The following is an 18,522-nucleotide window of genomic DNA, read 5'->3' on the forward strand; positions in this document are numbered from 1 at the left end:
ATTGGATATTCCAATAAAGAAGTATATCGGATTATATTTATCCGATAAAGAAGGATATTAGAGGTGAAATACTCTAATAAAGAAGATGGTACCACATGCATTAGTAATGTCTAGGATTGACATTCATGAAGTTGAAGCATTAGAGTTGCATTAGGTTATATGTGTGTGCATTACTTGATAAGTGATATGTGACATATAATTTGGCTAAGTGTAATGAATTGTAGATTGATTATTTGGTACTTGATTATACATGTTTAGAACTTGTAATTGAGTAGTTAATGGTGACGCATGTTTATAAATTATGAATATGCTTGTTGTTGTTGAAGGAGTGTTTAAGTACCTTTTACTTACACTTATATTTTGATTATGTGATCTAACTCTCATGCTTTGTGTTATGTGCTGGACCGTTGGGGGTTCAGATTCTCAGGTTGAGGATCCCGATCAAAGTTAGAGGTTGCTCGTGCTCGTGTAGTGCACTTTTTGGTGAGGAGTTTAGCTTAGACTACTCCTTTAGATATATTTGAATATCTCTTTTGACGGGTTGTATAGAGTTGCTCTGATTAGGTGTAATACCGTGATGGGATATTCGCTTGATTTGTATCTAAGCCCGTGATGGCATATTTAACTTTGCTAATCCTATCTTTTGGGTTGTAAACATAATATCCTTTGTTGATATGGCCTAGAGCCTAGGGATATTGTGTGAACAATTATGATCATTGTATGATATACATTATGATAAATATCGTTTTTAATTTCCGCTGTGCTAGCATGATTGATTTAATTATGCCGTGGTTTTGTATTATAACATGTGACGCCTGAATTTTCTTCGGTGTTTTATTTATTTATATTCAATAAATACGCGTTAAGGGGTTTGGGTGTTACAAGACTCACTTTTTGACATCTACCAAAGTAGCGGTTCTGCAAAGGAACTATGGGAGAAACTGGAAACAAGATATATGTTGGAAGACGCTACCAGTAAGAAATTTCTTGTCTCTCAATTTAATAATTATAACATGGTAGACTCTAGACCAGTGATGGAACAATTATATGAACTTGAACGAATTCTTAACAACTTTAAGCAACATAAAATGCACATGGATGAAACAATCATTGTTTCTTCCATAATAGATAAACTTCCTCCATCATGGAAAGATTTTAAAAAGTCCTTGAAACATAAGAAAGAAGATATTTCTCTTGAGCAGTTAGGAAATCACCTTCGTCTTGAAGAAGAGTATCGTAAACAAGATGATACTAAGAATCAAAATGCTCATGAGAAGGTATATGTTTTAGTGGATGGAAAGTCTAGTAAATCCAAGGATAATATGGATATAGATGGAGAAAATGTTCATGACAACAACAATGGACATGGACAAAAGAAAAGAAAGAGAGGAAGTTGCTTCCATTGTGGTAAACCGGGACATTTCAAGAGTGAATGTAAGTTCTTGAAAAAGTTGAACAAAGAGAAGAACTCTAGTGCACAAGAGGATCATCTTGTTGCATAGAAGTCACTTCTAGAAATTTCTCACCCTTAAGAATATATAATATGTACCCGATGATGGGAATGTTGTAATTTAAGTGTGTTTGCTTGTAACTAGTTATGAATTTGTAATTTGATTTGTAATTTGGTTTGTATAACTTATTGTGTGTAGTGCTTTATAAGATGATGATACTGTGATTTATATTTATATTAATGTGTTTGTATGATTATTATAGAGATCGATGTCTAATTCTCATGAATTCCTATAAGCATGAATTGTTGATTTTGCTTCTAATAAGACTATTTGATTAAATCAGTCGCCGTTTCCAAATTTTTCTCAAATGCAGTACATGAATTTTAACTAAATACCTTGGTTTAAAATGTCATGATTGTTATAGTAGTATACTGATATGTGTCTATTAATAGCAATGTTCATAGTTTGATAATTTTGAAAAAGTGATATATAGCATGATATCGAAAACCACCAGAGGTTGTTTAATACAATGCCTTTTCATGATGCCAGACATGCTTAGTGTGTGGACTATAAAATTTAAGTTATTATGATTGCTAATGTTAATAATTTTCATGTTTAATGCATGTGTATGATAAGCAATATGACATGCATTATTTTATAGAATTGAAATTTAATTCTTAAGTGTTTTTTAGATTTGACTATATGTGTATGATTAACATGTATGTGACTCATAATTTGTTATTTTAAGATTATGGTTATTGTTGATCATTGGAAATTTGATGATCATTATTATACATGTTTTATATTTTGAATAAATGATATTCGGTGAATGTTGAAACGAAAGTGAAAACTTTAAATCGTAATGCTTGTTATTAAATGGTTTAGTTTAATAACAAAGGTGAAATGATTTAAAATGAGTTTGTATAAAATACAAAATAATTGAATACAAGAAAAAAGGTATTTTGCAGCGACATATGTCGTTGAGAAAAATACAAAGTTGTTGTAAAATGTGTTTTTCCCAGCGAAAATATTGTCGTTGCATGTCGTTGGTATAAGTGCTGTTGCGAAAAGTTTTGTAAGGACAATTAATGTCGCTACCATAACTAGTGTTTTTACAACAACAATGATTGTTGCCTTATATAACATAAATAATGACTATTGTCGCTACGAAAAGGTATTTTTGTCAACAACTAAAGTCGTTACAATAAATTATTTTTTGCCAACGAAATAAATCGTTGTTATATCTTTCATATCTCAACAACAAAAATAGTTGGAATAAATTTTCAACAATAAATGTCATTTAATATAACTGAAATTATATATTTTTGTTAATTATATAAAGTACTAGCATCAATCACATTTCTAATTTAAACCGTCTTAACTATACCAAAAAAAAAAAAATTACATTGTAATTTTTTCTAGCAAGAAACATAAACACAAATTAATATAATATTAAAATATAAAATATTGTAAATTATCCTTGTCTACATCAAAAATGAAAAAAATATAAATTATCTTGTTCTAATGAAAAGAAAAACTGAAACTGAATAGCCAAACAAGCCACACGCAGGTAGCGAAACACAAATACCATTGCTGACGGACAAAACCAAAGGCCCCAAAAATTAAAGCCAATGGAACACTAGACAAAATCTAAAAACTGCTAGCAAAACCAAAAAACAAAACGCAGACACGAACAAGAAGCAAACAACACCACTACAAATAAGAATTCCATGTCTTCCTCAAAGAAAGCAAACCATTGTAAGGCTAAGGGAACTGAACAACACAAGGGCCAAAATAGCAACAATCTCAATTCTTCTTTATATATTTGCTTCGAACTTTTCTTTGTGAAGTAGTTGAAACACCATTACTTGAACTGCAATTTCAACACAATCAAAAGTTATTAATTTAATATGTCATTTTCTACTTTTTTTTTTTTTTGCAAAGACAAAAAGGGCTAAAATATTAAAAACAAGAGAATGTCTAGTGAAATGTGATACATTCAGAAGCAATTCCAACTACAATCATTTTAGTACTAAATTTAGCTAAAATTATTCAATCCACCACACTCATTTCATATTAAAACAAGAAAATTTAACGTATATAATATGACAGTTTTAATAACATAAGCAAACATCTCCATTCCAAATAAAATATTAAGGACACAAATGTATGTCAAAAGTTAGGAAATTTTACTTACGGTTTGTCTGTAGTCATGTTATTAGCTCTGTGATTAGATTCAGACTCTATATTCAGTGCACCGGAAGATTGTCCATCCTATATAAATATTCCAAATAGCACCCATAACATATTCAATATAATAAACTAATAGAATTCTATAATATGAACTACTAATTTATTATATTTTGTACTAAAAAGGACTATTTTTATACTTACTTGAAAATTCAGCATTTGGCGAAACATATTAGCCATTTTTGCTTCAACTTGTTTCTCCATTTCTTCTCCGATTTGTCTTTGACTCTCTTCAAACTTGGCTGTCATTTCTTCCCTCATTTTTCGTTCTTCTTGGAGTTGAGTCTCTACATCTTTTAGTTTCATTTCCATATCATGCCTCTTTTCACACTCCTTTTTCAATTCTTCATGTAAACCTGTAACAACTTTTCTCTTTTGTGGTTTAATTCCAGCTCCTAACCCACGACTATAACCCGATCTCTCTCCTACAACTGATTTAAAAGCAATATTTGCAAGCATGTCTTTATCACCGTCAACATGTTCGGCTGTTGCAAGTTCTGAACAAGCTTCTTCAACCTTTGTCTATTAAAAATATTAATTATAATTAGAAATAACAAATTAATCACAATTATATATGTTCTACAAATCACTTAGCACTTAAACATGACATACATGAATTTCCTTAGAAGCATCATCTTTCCATTCTCCATTGCTATTTGTGTGAGTCATTCGCCACAAGTCTTGAAAGTTGGGCTCTTTTTGAGTTTCAGGATCTCTCTATAAACAAATTTACATTATCACCAATTATAATTATCTATTAGTTGGCAATTCGGTGAACAATATACACACACAAAAAAAAGTTCATAACTTTATAGATTACCGCATCATAGCTCACAGCTTGAAATGACTTCCTTCCACATCTATGTTTAATAACTTGTTTTGCTTTATTTACTTTGTTCCTTTCACTGATTGCCTGAAAATAATACATAGAGAAATATAGTAATTGTTTACATTTAAAAGTAAATTGTCTAAATTTATAGTAGATTTAGTACAAACATACCTTATAGTCAGGACTTGAGAAATAATCTACCAAGAACTTCCAATCTTCTTCACTTATATCTTCTGGTTTGTGTTTCAAAGCTATCTCATTTGTGTTATATTGGCTAAAATGTTGATGAAATCTACATCTATGATTACGATAGAGTCTTTTAGCGGTCTCAAGAATAACATCATTATTATGTGTTGTATTATCAATGTCAAAAGTATCCCGCACTCAACAAATTAAAATAACACTATTGTAAGTTCTCCAAAGAAGAAATCAAATAAAATAAAAATGTACAAGATTATAATTTACCAAAACTTTTGAAACTATCTTGTCAAGTTTAGCTTGTGGTATTTTTCCCCACTTTTTGACATTAAAAGGAGCATTCTTTAGGACAACGATTGAGACCTCATTCACAAAATTTGCAGCTCCTGGTCCAACAACTACCATTTTATCTGCTGGAATATCAACATGCAATTTTCCAGTAGCACTCTTCTTTTTCCTTTTTGAGACACCTAAGCCAATGGTTCTTCCTCTTCCATTTTTTCTTGTATTTGTACAATCTATTGCATTTTTACCCAAAAGAGAAATTTATGAGAAGTATAATGTGATATTTTAAGATACTAAAATATAAGAACAAATAGCATATGAATAAGAAAAATTAAAGTTAAGCAAATTAAATAAGTAAGTACCTTGTTGACTTATAATAGCATTTGAAGAATTTGGAAGCTGATAATCTGGATCATGATTTGAGGGTGCCATAACTAAATAAAGTAAATGACAAAACATATCAAAAATCTTTTAGAAAAAAGAAACCCATAAAATATATGACTGTGATGCGCAGAGAAAAGAAATAAGAAAAAAATAATAATAATAAACACGCAGAAAAAAAAAAGGACACAAGAAAACTGCACAGACATAATGAAATCCAAACTCAACTAGCCAATTCTTACTTAACCCTTTCTTCAACCCTAGATTCGTTACTTAAATACCCAATTCTTCAACCCCTTTTATTGACAATCAAACAAAAAGAAACCCTATATTTTCATAGAGAGAAATCCAGCAGAAAAATTCCTAACAAACCCTATCAAGAAAATATGCATTCAATCAAACATTTTACCAAGATTGATCAAGAGAAAAACGCAGCAAATCAAAGCTTGTACCTGTCGAAGAACAAAATAATTTCTATTTCCACTGATTTAGAAAGAAATTGAAAGGGGTTAATGATCTGATTATGAAAGAAGAGGGCTTTGTTAAGTTTTTGATTTACATAGATACTACTGGAGCTAGGAGTTCCCATTATGAAGATAATGGAACAGTTATTGTAGAGAAACTGCCCACAAAAATATTTCAGCGCTAAGAAATACCGCCAATGTTTTGGTCTAATTTTTCAATGCCGCCTTCTATTTAGTTTTTGGATTTTTATTTATGATTTTTTTTGTGGTGTTACCTAATTTTTTATTTTTTTTTTGTGTTTTGACTTTTAACTATAATGTTGATATTTTTGGGCATATGTTTCAAATTTATTTAATTTATTTCTTTTAGAATGATTTTTTTTTAGAGATAATCTACTACTAATATATTAAAATTAATTTAATGTACTAAAAAAAAGATGATATGCTTCAAAATAGGAATAAAACAACAAAATAGAACAATATATATGCATAAAAATAGCAACAAAAGAGTTGATTATGATCAACTCAACAATCACACTAGCTTGTTCAAAAAAAAAAACTCAACAATCACACTAAAAAAAAAAAGATAAATACAATAAAATTTTTATTTTTTTTTTAAGAGAAAAGAATTATTATATGCTTAATATATATATATATAAAGAAAGAATATAAGATAAAAAAAAAAAAAAAAAGATGATATGTTTCAAAATAGGAATAAAACAACAAAATAGAACAATATATATGCATAAAAATAGCAACAAAAAAGTTGATTATGATCAACTCAACAATCACACTAAAAAAAGAAGAAGATAAATACAATAAAAAAATTATTATTTTTTTTAAGAGAAAAGAATTATTATATGCTTAAAAAATATATATATATATATATATATATATATATATATATATATATATATAGAACAATATATATGCATAAAAATAGCAACAAAAGAGTTGATTATGATCAACTCAACAATCACACTAAAAAAAAAAAAACAACATAAATACAATAAAAAATTATATTTTTTTTTAAGAGAAAAGAATTATTATATGCTTAAAAATAAGAATAAAATACGTCATAGGTAGGAATATAGAAATGAGAATAAAATAGTCAATTCTATCCCAAAAAAAAAAAGAACAAAATAGTCAATAAAATATGATAGAAAAAATAAGACGAATATATCTAATAAAAGTCAATGACCCGTGCGAATGCACGAGGGTTTAAACAAATTATATATGAATCTATTCTCATATTTGAAGAGAATTTTGTTCTTAGACTCTACTTCCTTTTAAGTGATGAGAAGTTTTAAGAAACTCAAGCCAAACAATAATAGCGGCAACAATGATGGTTGTTACAATAAGTAACTTTTTTCAGCGATGAGATTGTTGAAAAATAATAAAATTATTATAACAACTTAAATTAGTCATTGACATATATATCAAAAAGTTGTATTATTTTTAGCAACAATAGTTATTGTTGGGATAAGTGATTTTTAACAACGATAATGAGATTGTTGAGAAAAAACAACTTATTACAAGGACTTAAATTAATTGTTGCTATATGCACACTTAAAAATTACATTATTTCCAACAACATTAATTGTTATTGGGATAAGTCACTTTTCTCAACAATAATGAAATTGTTGAGAAAAAAAAAACTTATTACAACAACTTAAATTAGTTGCTGCTATATGCATGTTTTTCTCAACAATTTAATTATCGCTGCAAAAAAGTCGCTGCTAAATATCTTATTTCTAGTAGTGGTCATGAATTTGTGATAGTTGGTTAAACTATCAAGAATATATAAATAGCAGAGCTATGAAAGTGATTGAATATTCAAAATTATTTAAGTGGAAAAACTTGCAATTATTTGACGAAATGATTGACAAGGATATGGTGTCTTCGGATATGATGTTAAAATCATCGAAAACATCATAAGGGATGTGATACAAACCCGGATCTAATTGATCACCAATGGTGGAAACTCAACTCACACTTGAATAATATCAAGTCTTGAGTTCAATGGTGAAAGTACACTATTAGAGTGATTGAAGTACTTGATAATAGATACATCCCAAGGGATAAAAGTACTTGGACCATAAGATTGAAAGTGGTAGGATGAGGTTTTCCTCTTAATAGACATATAGCATATATTTGCTTGAATGCATAATTATGAGTGCATTTATGATATAGTCTACCTATATGAGAATGAAGTGAGGCCGCTTCATAGAGTTCAAGGGTTTGACTCTTAAATTCTCATGAAAAGGATACGTGACACAAGGCCCTATTAAATGTGTCAAATTTAATAATTCTTTTGATAACACCGAGATTTCATGTGTAAGTTATGCACACTTGTTCAAATGAATAGTTGGTTCAAAGCTTGTCTACCAATGTCTATTCGGGATAAGTGGAACACATTATCTTACTAAGTAATGGTTCAAATCGTGAGATACCATTATCTGAAACCATGATATTTCCAGAAATATGGATTTAGTTATATTTTGTAAATGGTGGGGGATTGTAAGAGATATTTCCAAAATATATAAACTTGGAAATAAACATTGTTTTACTGGTTATATAATTATGGTTGAGAAATATATCAGAACTATTAAACTGGTCTAGTGGTTGTGCGTTGAAGGAATGAATTGGAGGAACATGGTTCGATTCTTGCCTCTTGCTGTTTTGCGTTTTTATTGTCAATTAATTTGAATTATCATGATTCAAATTTTTAGCAAAAACGGTTGAGGCAGGAGTTGAACATGGATCAGTTTGTTGAAGGTTACACTCACACACCAATAGACTAAAGCAACGGTTACTGATATATTGTGAATTGTAACCGCTAATAACGGTTATTTGGGAGAAGTTATTCTCTTGATCAAATCATGGTTATCTCTTTATAAATAGAGAAAGTTGGAAACAGTAAACATAAGAAAACTGACATAATCAAACCAAATTCTCTCCCACTTACATTTTCTTCTAAATCATCCTTCACTTCATTAATGCATGAGTGAATTGTTGGAATCATATTTTTGTAAAATGTTATTAAAGATATGCTTGTTGTGTTAGTGCAAACCACTACAAGGTGATCAAAGTATCCTGCAGGGTATTCGCCGTACATCCCAATTGCATCCAATACACATTATTGGTGGGGGCGAATAGAACCTAAAGGTTAGTGTGAAAACACGCTTTGATTCTTTACGTGCATCCATCGGTGACATCTTCTTTGTTCAAGTGTTGCAGCATCTTCCCCAACAAAAATCTCCAACATTAACTTTGTCACACCAACTTTTAAACTACCATTCTTTCATATTCCTTAACTCTTATTCCTTAACTATGACAAATAAATTTATCATACAATCCTTTAAACCTTCATCTTTTCCCATCCCTAACCATTGTGTGTATAAATATATGATTTTGTGCACAAATGCTAAATGTTAATTTGTAGTGCAAATTTGAGTTTTCATCATCACTTTTCCCCAATATACTATTGGATGGCAGCTCTTCAATTGGTTCTTCATCTCTTCACAATTTATTAGTTTCTATATATATATAGCAACTTATTAATTATGTTACTCTTACATATTGTATGAAAAGTTTAGACATCCTTATTTTTATTGATATAATAATGTTTGTTTTCTAACTTTTTCCTTATTTTTTATTTTTTTTATTTCTTAACGTAGATATGACAATTTTTTCATGTGAATTAGGATAAAAGAATAAAAGATGGACTTCTATTTTTGTCTTTGTTGCATCTTTGATGCTCAAGAAAGTCGATGAAAAGCGATAATTTATGTGAGTATATATCTTTGAGTGCATTTCGACTATGTTATGTTATTATTCATAATACCATGTTTTTTTGTACATTTCATAATACCATATTTAGATGTACTAATTTTTTTTTTTTTTACAAACTATTTTTTTTTGTTATTCATCTGTAGTAAAGTATCAACCAAGTTTGAAGACAATTTTTACTTACTAACCTACAACAATATCACTTATTTTTTCAAGGAAAATATCACTAAAATTATTAAAACAACAAAACCATCATTTTAATTGTAACAAAAAAAAACCATTTTAATTTTGATATTACCTATTCTTTGTGAGAGAGCAGTTATTCATTTATATTCAATTGAATTTGTCTTTTGAAGTAACAATGAAAATAAAACCACAAATCCACCTTAATTCATTTGTAAACTAGTTACAATAAGAAAAATGAATGTATGAGAAGATCAAGTTTATTATAACGATAATAAATCATTAAAAAATTTGTGGTAAAAATTACTCTATAAGTATAAATTAATTTACCAACTCTTAACATTTTAGACTAATTATATATGTATTTCTTTTTATTTTGTGTGCTCATTCTCTATTGTTAAATATAACGATTTATATATTAGTAATTGATGGTTATTATTGATTTGCACTACCAATGGTGATGTTGATTGATGAAATATATATATTTCTTGGTAATTTGATGATTATTATTGAATTACACTAACAAATTTATTCGTAATTATTTAAACAATCCACACTTCAATTACGAAAACAAAATTGGACGGAGGTAAACCTCGCAAAGAAAAAAAAAACTAAAAAAAAAAAGAATTAAGCAATTAAAAAAAGGTAAACTGGACAATAAACTAAAAAATCCTCACAAATAAAAGTTGAGATAAAATTTCACCAAGTAAAAGTTTGAGAGGAAAAAAAGGTTAATATATCAACACAAAAATTGTATTATTGTTAAATATAAGTTATGTTTAATTACATAGAGTAGAATAAGCGGCTATGTTATTTGGTACATACTTTCAAAGAATGTGATCAAATGATGAAGAAGGTACTAATATATATGAATCACATTATATTCTATAATTGAAACTTATTTCAATCTTTCTCACGAGCAATATTGTTAGCAAACCGCCTCTAACTCTTTTTGAAAATAATAAGAAATATACCGTAGTAAAAAAGCAAAGCAACTTACGACTGCTCCACTACGATCCATAAAAAGAAAATATGATGCATCTCTTCAAACTTATGAGATATATTAGTTTTTCCTTTTATTTATTATTTTATACGAACACACTTAAATTTTTGATTTTATTTTATACGATTACACTATTATAATAAAATATGATACATCTCTTCAAACTTATGAGATATTATAAGAAACTCGCTTAAAATTATATTCATTGTGTCCTTAATCTACAATATAAAATCTCATTTTCCTTTCTTATTTTTAATATAACAGAATTACAACTAAATCATGTTACTATAATTTAAATATATATGTCATTATACTTATCATAATTATTATTTTTCATTTGTAATAATATATTTTAAGTATGTTCTAATCAAACCTGCATGCATTCATTTGCAATTTCTTTGGTAGTTAAAATAAACTCCACCAAGTGAAAGTTTGACATAAATTTTTTAAAGAAGTCAATATATCAGCACAAGAATTTTATTTTCATAAAATATAAGAAAATATAAATTGGATGGAAGATAATAAGTCGTTTTGCTATTTTATACATAATTTCATGGAATATAAGCAAAAGATGAAAAAGACAAAACTACCATATATATAAAAATCACATTCTATAAGTTGAGTTTGGTTTTTTCTTTCTCATAAACAATATTTTTAGCAAGGATGACTGTTGCGATAATTCTTATTGAAAAGAATAAAAAATATACCAAAATAAAAAAAAAAACAACTTGCGAGTGCACTAATGACACCCATAAAAAAATTAAATTAAAATTACACAATTAAGATACAATATAATACATCTTTTCACACTTATAAATAATAGGGTAAATGATCATTTACCCCCTTGCAAAATAAGCAAATTTTCGTTTACCCCCCTAAGCAGGTTTTTTTCTTCTGTTTATCCCTGCAAAAAATAAATTCCCTCATTTTGCCCCCTGGGTGTACAGCAGGACAAGCGACTGTGCAAATCTGGTGACATGACATGTACCCGTGGAAAAAATCTTTTATATTTATTTTTTAAATTCCACGTCAGATAATATATTTTTTTAAAAAAAAAAATCCTACAAAATAAAAAATAAATTTCCCAAAAAATTTTTCCCACAAAATTTTTTTAAAAAATTCCTACAAAAAAAATAATTTTTTTTCCTACAAACAAATTTTAAAAAATTTCCAACAAAAAAAAATAAAAAAAACTTCCCCCCAAAATAAAAAAAATTAATTTTCTTATTTTGCTCCCCAAAATAAAGATTTACTCTGAAATAAAGTTTATTTCCAAAATAAAAATTTAAAAGATTTATTTTCAAATTTTTTTGAATTAAAAAAAAACATAATCTTTATTTTTTAAAAACAAAACTTTATTTTTTTGTTAATCTCTTTGAATTAAAAAAATAGAAAAAGAAGTTTTATTCGTGTTGTTCTAATCTACTAAAACCATTTGCCCTATAACTAGAAAAATAGAAAGAAGCATAAGACAATAACGAAGTAGAAGACGATTCTGGAGATTGAAGAAGTTGACGACGAATACGATCACGACAGTGGAAGTAAACGATTCTGGTGAAGTTTTTTTTTTAATTCAAAAAGATTTGAAAATAAATCTTTAAAATCTTTATTTTGGAAATAAACTTTATTTGGGAGTAGATCTTTATTTTGGGAGCAAAATAAGAAAAATTGTTTTTTTTTTATTTTAGGAAAAAAATAATAATTTTGTACGAAAAAAAAAATTATTTGTAGGAATTTTAATTTATTTTGTAGGAAAACAAATTTGATTTGTAGGATTTTTTTATTTTCGAAAAAAAATAAATAAGAAAATTCATTTTTTAGGAATATTTTTTTTTTTTTGGTAGGATTTTTTTTTATTTTGAAAAAAAAAATAAATAAGGAAATTCGTTTTTTTAATTTTGTAGGAAAAAAATATTATCTGACGTGGAATTTAAAAAATAAATATAGATGATTTTTTTCCACGTGTACAAGCCACGTCAGCAAATTTGCACAGTCACTTGCCCTGCCATACACCGAGGGGGCAAAATGAGATAATCTAGTTTTTGCATGGGGGTAAACAGAAAAAAAATATGCATAGGGGGGTAAACGAAAATTTGACTATTTTGCAGGGGGTAAATGATCATTTACCCTAAATAATATAAGAGATCATTTTTTTTTACGGAATATCATATGAGATCATTAAAAACTATATTAATGTCTTTAAAATATATTTTTGAGCAAAAATATATATAAAAATAAAAAATCAATTATATAAACCAATACAAAATTTCATATTTCTAAATAACCCTCTTATTTTTAATATAAATTAATATTAAACCTATCTATTTCACTATATATTAAAATATTATCAATCATTTAATTATATATAATGATACTTATCATAATTATTATTTTTCATTTATGAAAATATTTTAAATGTGTATTTTAATCGAGTCCGTGCAACGCAACATGATAAACTATAAGCTAATTGAATTAACTTATTAAAATAAACTATAAGCTTGTAAAAATAAGCTAAAAACTCATAAGGAAAAAACTTTACCAAACGGATTTTTTTTCACATATGAGCTTCTAACTATAAATCATAAGCTCAAAATGTGGTGTTGAGAAAGTTTGCTCGTTGGTTGTTCAATATCTCACTAAATTGCACTGTACTTAAATTTTGTTCAATTGTCCTAGCATAATTGCTTTATAATTTGTTGAATATTCATAGAGAGTACAGCACACATGCATAGTAAAAAACAAAATTATACAGACATTGCACAGAAAGAAAAGTCAAATAACATAAAAGGAAGGGTTCAGAATTAGAAATCACAACATAATTGGTGAAAATTAAAATAATTTCAATACAAGGACAATAATAAAAAAGTGCAGTTATATCCCTATGTGAAAATAAAAATAAAGAAAATAGTTTCTACCATAATGCAATATTGCAACTCTATATCAGATAAAATAACTCTCACTTCACTTCCATAGGGTGTACTTGAATTGGTGTAATCAGATCAAATATAGAGATTCAGCATAAGTGAGCACTAAACATGGAATTCTGCTTGTTAGACGGTTGATTCGGCCGGCATACCTGTAACAAAGTTTTGAAGTAAAGGAAACAATCACACAATGTATCGAAGCAAAATACTTAAATTAACATAAATTCAAACAAGTATATCTTTGATCGCTAGAGAAGAACTTAACTTACTTTCAACGAGTTGAAACCAAAGTTTCGACATAATTGTTCATAGATAACCAACATATTTTTTTGTTAAATATAGATTTCAAAGGTTTTCCAGTTAGCAAATCAGCGAGAATAGCTTTATCGTCTTGTAAGAATAGCATAGTACCACGATTGAGATAAAGATTGAAACACGAAAAGAGATCATATTTAATGTTCAACCCAAGGTTTTAAATTGCGGTTGCGGTCGTGGATGCGGTTGCGGTTGCAGGTATTGCGATTGCGGCTAATGCGGACACTGCGATGCAATTGCGGCCGTTGCGACGTGAAATAATTTTTTATCCGCACAAACACAGAAAAAATACTATAATTATTGTAATTCCTTATATATCTTTTACTTATAATTCTATATAAATTTTAATTCATTTTTAAGTCATCGAGACATAAGAAGACAGAAACTCTAAAATGAAAGGACATAAAGGAAAAAATAAAGGTGAGATTCTCTGAATTTTTACGAAAAGGAATATTGGATTGAACCGTTGCGGCCGTTGCAGTCAAAACTCCGTTGTGTTGCGGTGAAATGTTGTTGCGTTGCGGTTGCGTTGCGGCATCACGCGTGATTTGAGTTCACACCGCAATTGCGGTCCGATGCGGTTGCAGTGCCTACCGCATCCGCAATATTGCGGCCGCATCAGGTGATGCGGTCCGCAACTTCAACCCAATAACGTCGTGGCTGCTGAGTAGATGGTTTCTGGTCCAAGACTTATCATCTCCAAATTTTGTCATAATCCATATAACAAAATCGGTTTTGTTGACATCATGATATAAATAAAGGTTATTCATCATGACACAAAGGCGAGGAATTACATTTAACTCCTCATGAGAAAATCGAGGGACACGGAATATTTTGTATGTCTCTGTACTTAGATCAAGCGAAACAATCACAAATAGATCAGATCGACTTCTCCCAAAGGCCAACCAATTAATAGTGCCATTCAAATGCACACCATTAAACCCCCTGCTGATTTGTGAACTTACAGCTACCTGAAGAGGCTTAGCAGGAAAACTTGGAATACTTCTCCAAATATTATCCCCAAAATTAAGAACTCGTACCTCCGTTTTCCGCGGGTGATTCCCCAGAAGTAATGCCACAACCTTATAAGTGTCGGTTGAATTATCATAACCAAAAGTAAACCTCCAATCTGTCAATTTATACCGATACTTGACATTACAAAGAAAACCTAATTTATTAGATATTGTCCTAGTGGCGGGGTTCCAGAAACGGAACCATGTTTGATGCTCAGATGAACCGAGCAAGCAAACCAATCCATTGCAAGAACCAACAACTTTACGACAGTCCTTGTCAATCAAACAATAGTAAGGATCATCGAGACTGGGAATCATCGAAGGATTTTTAACTAAATCATCACCAACCGAGAAGGGTACAAAACTGTAATCATCCTCCGCGGGGAGGTTGTTGTTGTTGTGTAAATTAGTCATGGAGCAAACCACTGTATCCTCATCAACCTTCTTGAAATCGTCTTTGTAAGAAACTAGATAGGAGAGTGTGTTTCGTGAAGATCGTTTACGGTGCATTTTCACGAATTTAGGATCACAGATAAGACTGTTAAATGACTTACTAACACACTTCATCTTCATCAAAGGTTTCACTCTAAGCCAGGATATGATCTCCACGATAAGGTCCTCGCTCAAGAATGCTGTAGGAGTTGGTTCGGATAGACCGCGGCAACACCTTGAGTTTCGTGGTTCGGTATTCATCAGAGCAGCCGGCAGGCGGGGTTATGAATGGAACCTTAATAATGTGGTGCAGTTTTTGATTGGAGAAAATTGAGGCCGTGACTTCAAAGACTTGTTGTTGGTCTTATCATATATATAAAGTGTTAGAATTAACCTTGCATGAGCATTCTTATCAGAAAAACCTTGCATCAGCATTCTTATCATAAAAACTTTGCATCAGCACGGATCTGATTTTTCATTATTACAGGATCGATTTTTTCTCTTTTTATTACAAGATTTGATTTTTATTTATTACAGGGATTTGACTTCTTTTCCAAGGAATAAAAATGTAGATAACTTTTTTTTTTACTATGGGGCGTATTGAATTGAGATTTTATGAGACAATTTTGTAAAAAAAATCTTGATGATTTTATGAGATTTTGTTGGACTATATTGATTTTGTGAGATTCTAAATATTTTTTTACAAGATTTTTTTACAATCAAGATTTTTAACACATGATTTGAATGTATTTTGAGAGATTTTTTTCAAAATACTTTTTACTATCAAGATTTCATAATATTTTATATATTATGAAACTTTGGTATATTTGGAAAATTTTAAAAGAATGAATAAATTTTAATAAAAGAAATTATATTTTTTTGGTAATCCAAATATTTAAACATAAAAAATCTTATGTTTTGTTTTTACGTAATTTTTCTAATCACCAATAAAAAGGTTACCACCACCATTTATGGGAAACAGAAGCAGATATGAATGTGACGAAAAAAATTTGTTTCTGTAAAATATTGTAATGAATCAAAAGTTTGTAAAAAAGATGTAGAATTTGTTAAAATATTTTTTGCAAAAAACATATTTGATAGGTAAAGAAGAAGGAAAAAAAACTGGTATAATGACGATGAAAGTGAAAAATCTTGGAGAGTTTGACAAAGTCTCAAGGCTTTTGATGAGATTGTTGAAAAAGTGAACAAAAGAAAAGAAAAAAACCGGGTGCAGTGATGATGAACTGCGAAAGTAATAAAGAAGAAGAAGAAATTTGATACATTGATGATGAAAGTAAAAAGTCTTGGAGAGTTCAAAAAAGTCTCAAGACTTTTGGTGAGATTGTTGAAAAAGTTTATCAAGTGTATTTTCAACTAAAAAGTCTATCAAAATCCATTTCAAAGAAGAATTCATCATACCAGTAGACATTTTAAAAGTAGTAACAAATTTCAATTGAATACAAACGGATTTTGTTGCGCTGAAAAAAAAATCTTGTTTGTCTTGATTGAATACCACAAGATTTATTGAACTTTTGTAAAAGTCTTGATTGAATACCTCAAAAAAAATTTGTGATAAAAAAGTCTTTTAAAATCTCATGAAATCTCAATCCAGTACACGCCCTAAATAAACAATTTCTTTTTCCATAAATAAACAATATTTTTTCGTTTTACGGACACTAAAATTTGAGTTGGGTATGCGGGTTGGTCTGCCCCGTTTAACCCGTCCAACATAAGCCTGCATATTAAACGGGACGAACAAATCTATCAGTAAATGTAAACGGGTTATGATATGCAAGCCCGAGTTCGATCAGCGTAAGTCCGTGGATTAAACGGTTGACCTGCGGACTACTAAAAAAAATTAAAAACACACTTCTTTAAAAAAATAAACTAAAATATTGATATCATAAAAGCTAAAAATAAATTATATTTTTAATAATTTTATATTACAACATATAAATTGTAAGTAACAAATAAAAATAAATAAAGTTCATGACATTTTTGAGTTTATCTATAAGTAATTTAATCAAAATGAAATTTAACTAATTCTTATTGTCATTGGTTGACGAGGTTTGACGTGGAAGGTATGGATATCACAATGTCATAGTGTTATTTGGATGCTAAGGATATCACAAGCTAATAGCGTGTATTATGAAAATCTAAGTTTCATATTCCTCCAATTTTATTTTTTTTGTTTTTTCTGAGAATGTTGGATTTAAACATGACCATGTTTATAATTTAGAAGTGAAAATTTGTAATTAATTAATTATATCTATAAAAAGATGTGTCACAAGCCAACTCGCGAACCCGCAGATTTGACCCACATAACTCGCGGTTCTAACGGTCCTACCTGCGCGAGCAAAAATATAAACGGACAAAAAAAAAATTGGTCTTAAGTCCGGGTCGACCCGCGAACCTTAGCCCGTATATACAATTCTACTAAAAATTAAAGGATATGTGAACAAATTTAGAACATCCATGACTCCATGCAATTTACATAAGCCTATATATTTGACCAAGTTGAAGTGTCACAATATTCATTTCTCTGAATCCGTAGGGTTTATGACACTAAAGTCAATGACTAAATTTGCACTTGATCGAACTTAATTTTTTAACCTGAAACAAATAAATACCGCAACAAGATGAAAAAACAAAAAACAAATTGCACTACGACGAAAAAACAAAATACATACTATGACAGGAAATCAAAACAAACAGTGATACAATATAAGACGACGAAATCACAAAAAATACGAAATAAACACTAAAAATATGTGGAAACCACATGTATTTAACTAAAATAGAAAGGAAAAAAAATAATTAATTAGGCTTAAATTGACCATAAATTCAACCAATTGGAGCCTTCCCTTCACCACGTCTGTGTGGATGGTCTACGGGGTTGATAGCTACCCCTCTTAGTACTTTTGGTTGCCTTCTAAAAGGACTTTTACAATCAAATGATTAGTTTTTCACACTTGAGTCTCTAGAAGTGTTCTACTTTTACG

General features: G+C 29.0%; 2 protein-coding genes and 1 long non-coding RNA gene across 3 annotated transcripts; all 3 read right to left on the reverse strand.

The window, feature by feature from the left end:
* Positions 1-2,935: 2,935 nt before the first annotated feature.
* LOC123897304 lies at positions 2,936-4,056 on the reverse strand. The gene is made up of 3 exons (XM_045947898.1): positions 3,846-4,056; positions 3,649-3,725; positions 2,936-3,324 (listed from the first exon to the last, which is right to left on the reverse strand). The coding sequence occupies exons 1-3, from the start codon at positions 4,011-4,013 to the stop codon at positions 3,258-3,260; spliced, it is 312 nt and encodes a 103-aa protein (XP_045803854.1). The 5' UTR covers positions 4,014-4,056; the 3' UTR covers positions 2,936-3,257.
* A 1,070-nt stretch (positions 4,057-5,126) lies between these two features.
* On the reverse strand, positions 5,127-6,034 carry LOC123902735. Its single transcript, XR_006807716.1, has 3 exons — positions 5,847-6,034; positions 5,376-5,447; positions 5,127-5,246 (listed from the first exon to the last, which is right to left on the reverse strand). It is a non-coding gene; the product is annotated as an uncharacterized LOC123902735 (long non-coding RNA).
* Positions 6,035-14,665: 8,631 nt separating this feature from the next.
* LOC123895598 (F-box/kelch-repeat protein At3g23880-like) lies at positions 14,666-15,781 on the reverse strand. The gene is made up of 2 exons (XM_045946044.1): positions 15,557-15,781; positions 14,666-15,463 (listed from the first exon to the last, which is right to left on the reverse strand). The coding sequence occupies exons 1-2, from the start codon at positions 15,779-15,781 to the stop codon at positions 14,666-14,668; spliced, it is 1,023 nt and encodes a 340-aa protein (XP_045802000.1).
* Between the last annotated feature and the right edge of the window lie 2,741 nt (positions 15,782-18,522).

This window comes from Trifolium pratense, linkage group LG1 (genome assembly GCF_020283565.1).
Source record: "Trifolium pratense cultivar HEN17-A07 linkage group LG1, ARS_RC_1.1, whole genome shotgun sequence".
NCBI classification, from domain to species: Eukaryota; Viridiplantae; Streptophyta; class Magnoliopsida; order Fabales; family Fabaceae; genus Trifolium; species Trifolium pratense.

Coding starts and splice junctions, on each gene's coding strand:
- LOC123895598 (XM_045946044.1), bottom strand. CDS start 15,781: ATGAATACCGAACCACGAAACTCAAGGTGTTGCCGCGGTCTATCCGAA. Junction 15,464..15,556: donor GAAACACACTCTCCTATCTA/GTTTCTTACAAA, acceptor CTCCCCGCGGAG/GATGATTACAGTTTTGTACC.
- LOC123897304 (XM_045947898.1), bottom strand. CDS start 4,013: ATGGAAATGAAACTAAAAGATGTAGAGACTCAACTCCAAGAAGAACGA. Junction 3,726..3,845: donor GCCAAATGCTGAATTTTCAA/GTAAGTATAAAA, acceptor ATATTTATATAG/GATGGACAATCTTCCGGTGC. Junction 3,325..3,648: donor AACATGACTACAGACAAACC/GTAAGTAAAATT, acceptor TTGAAATTGCAG/TTCAAGTAATGGTGTTTCAA.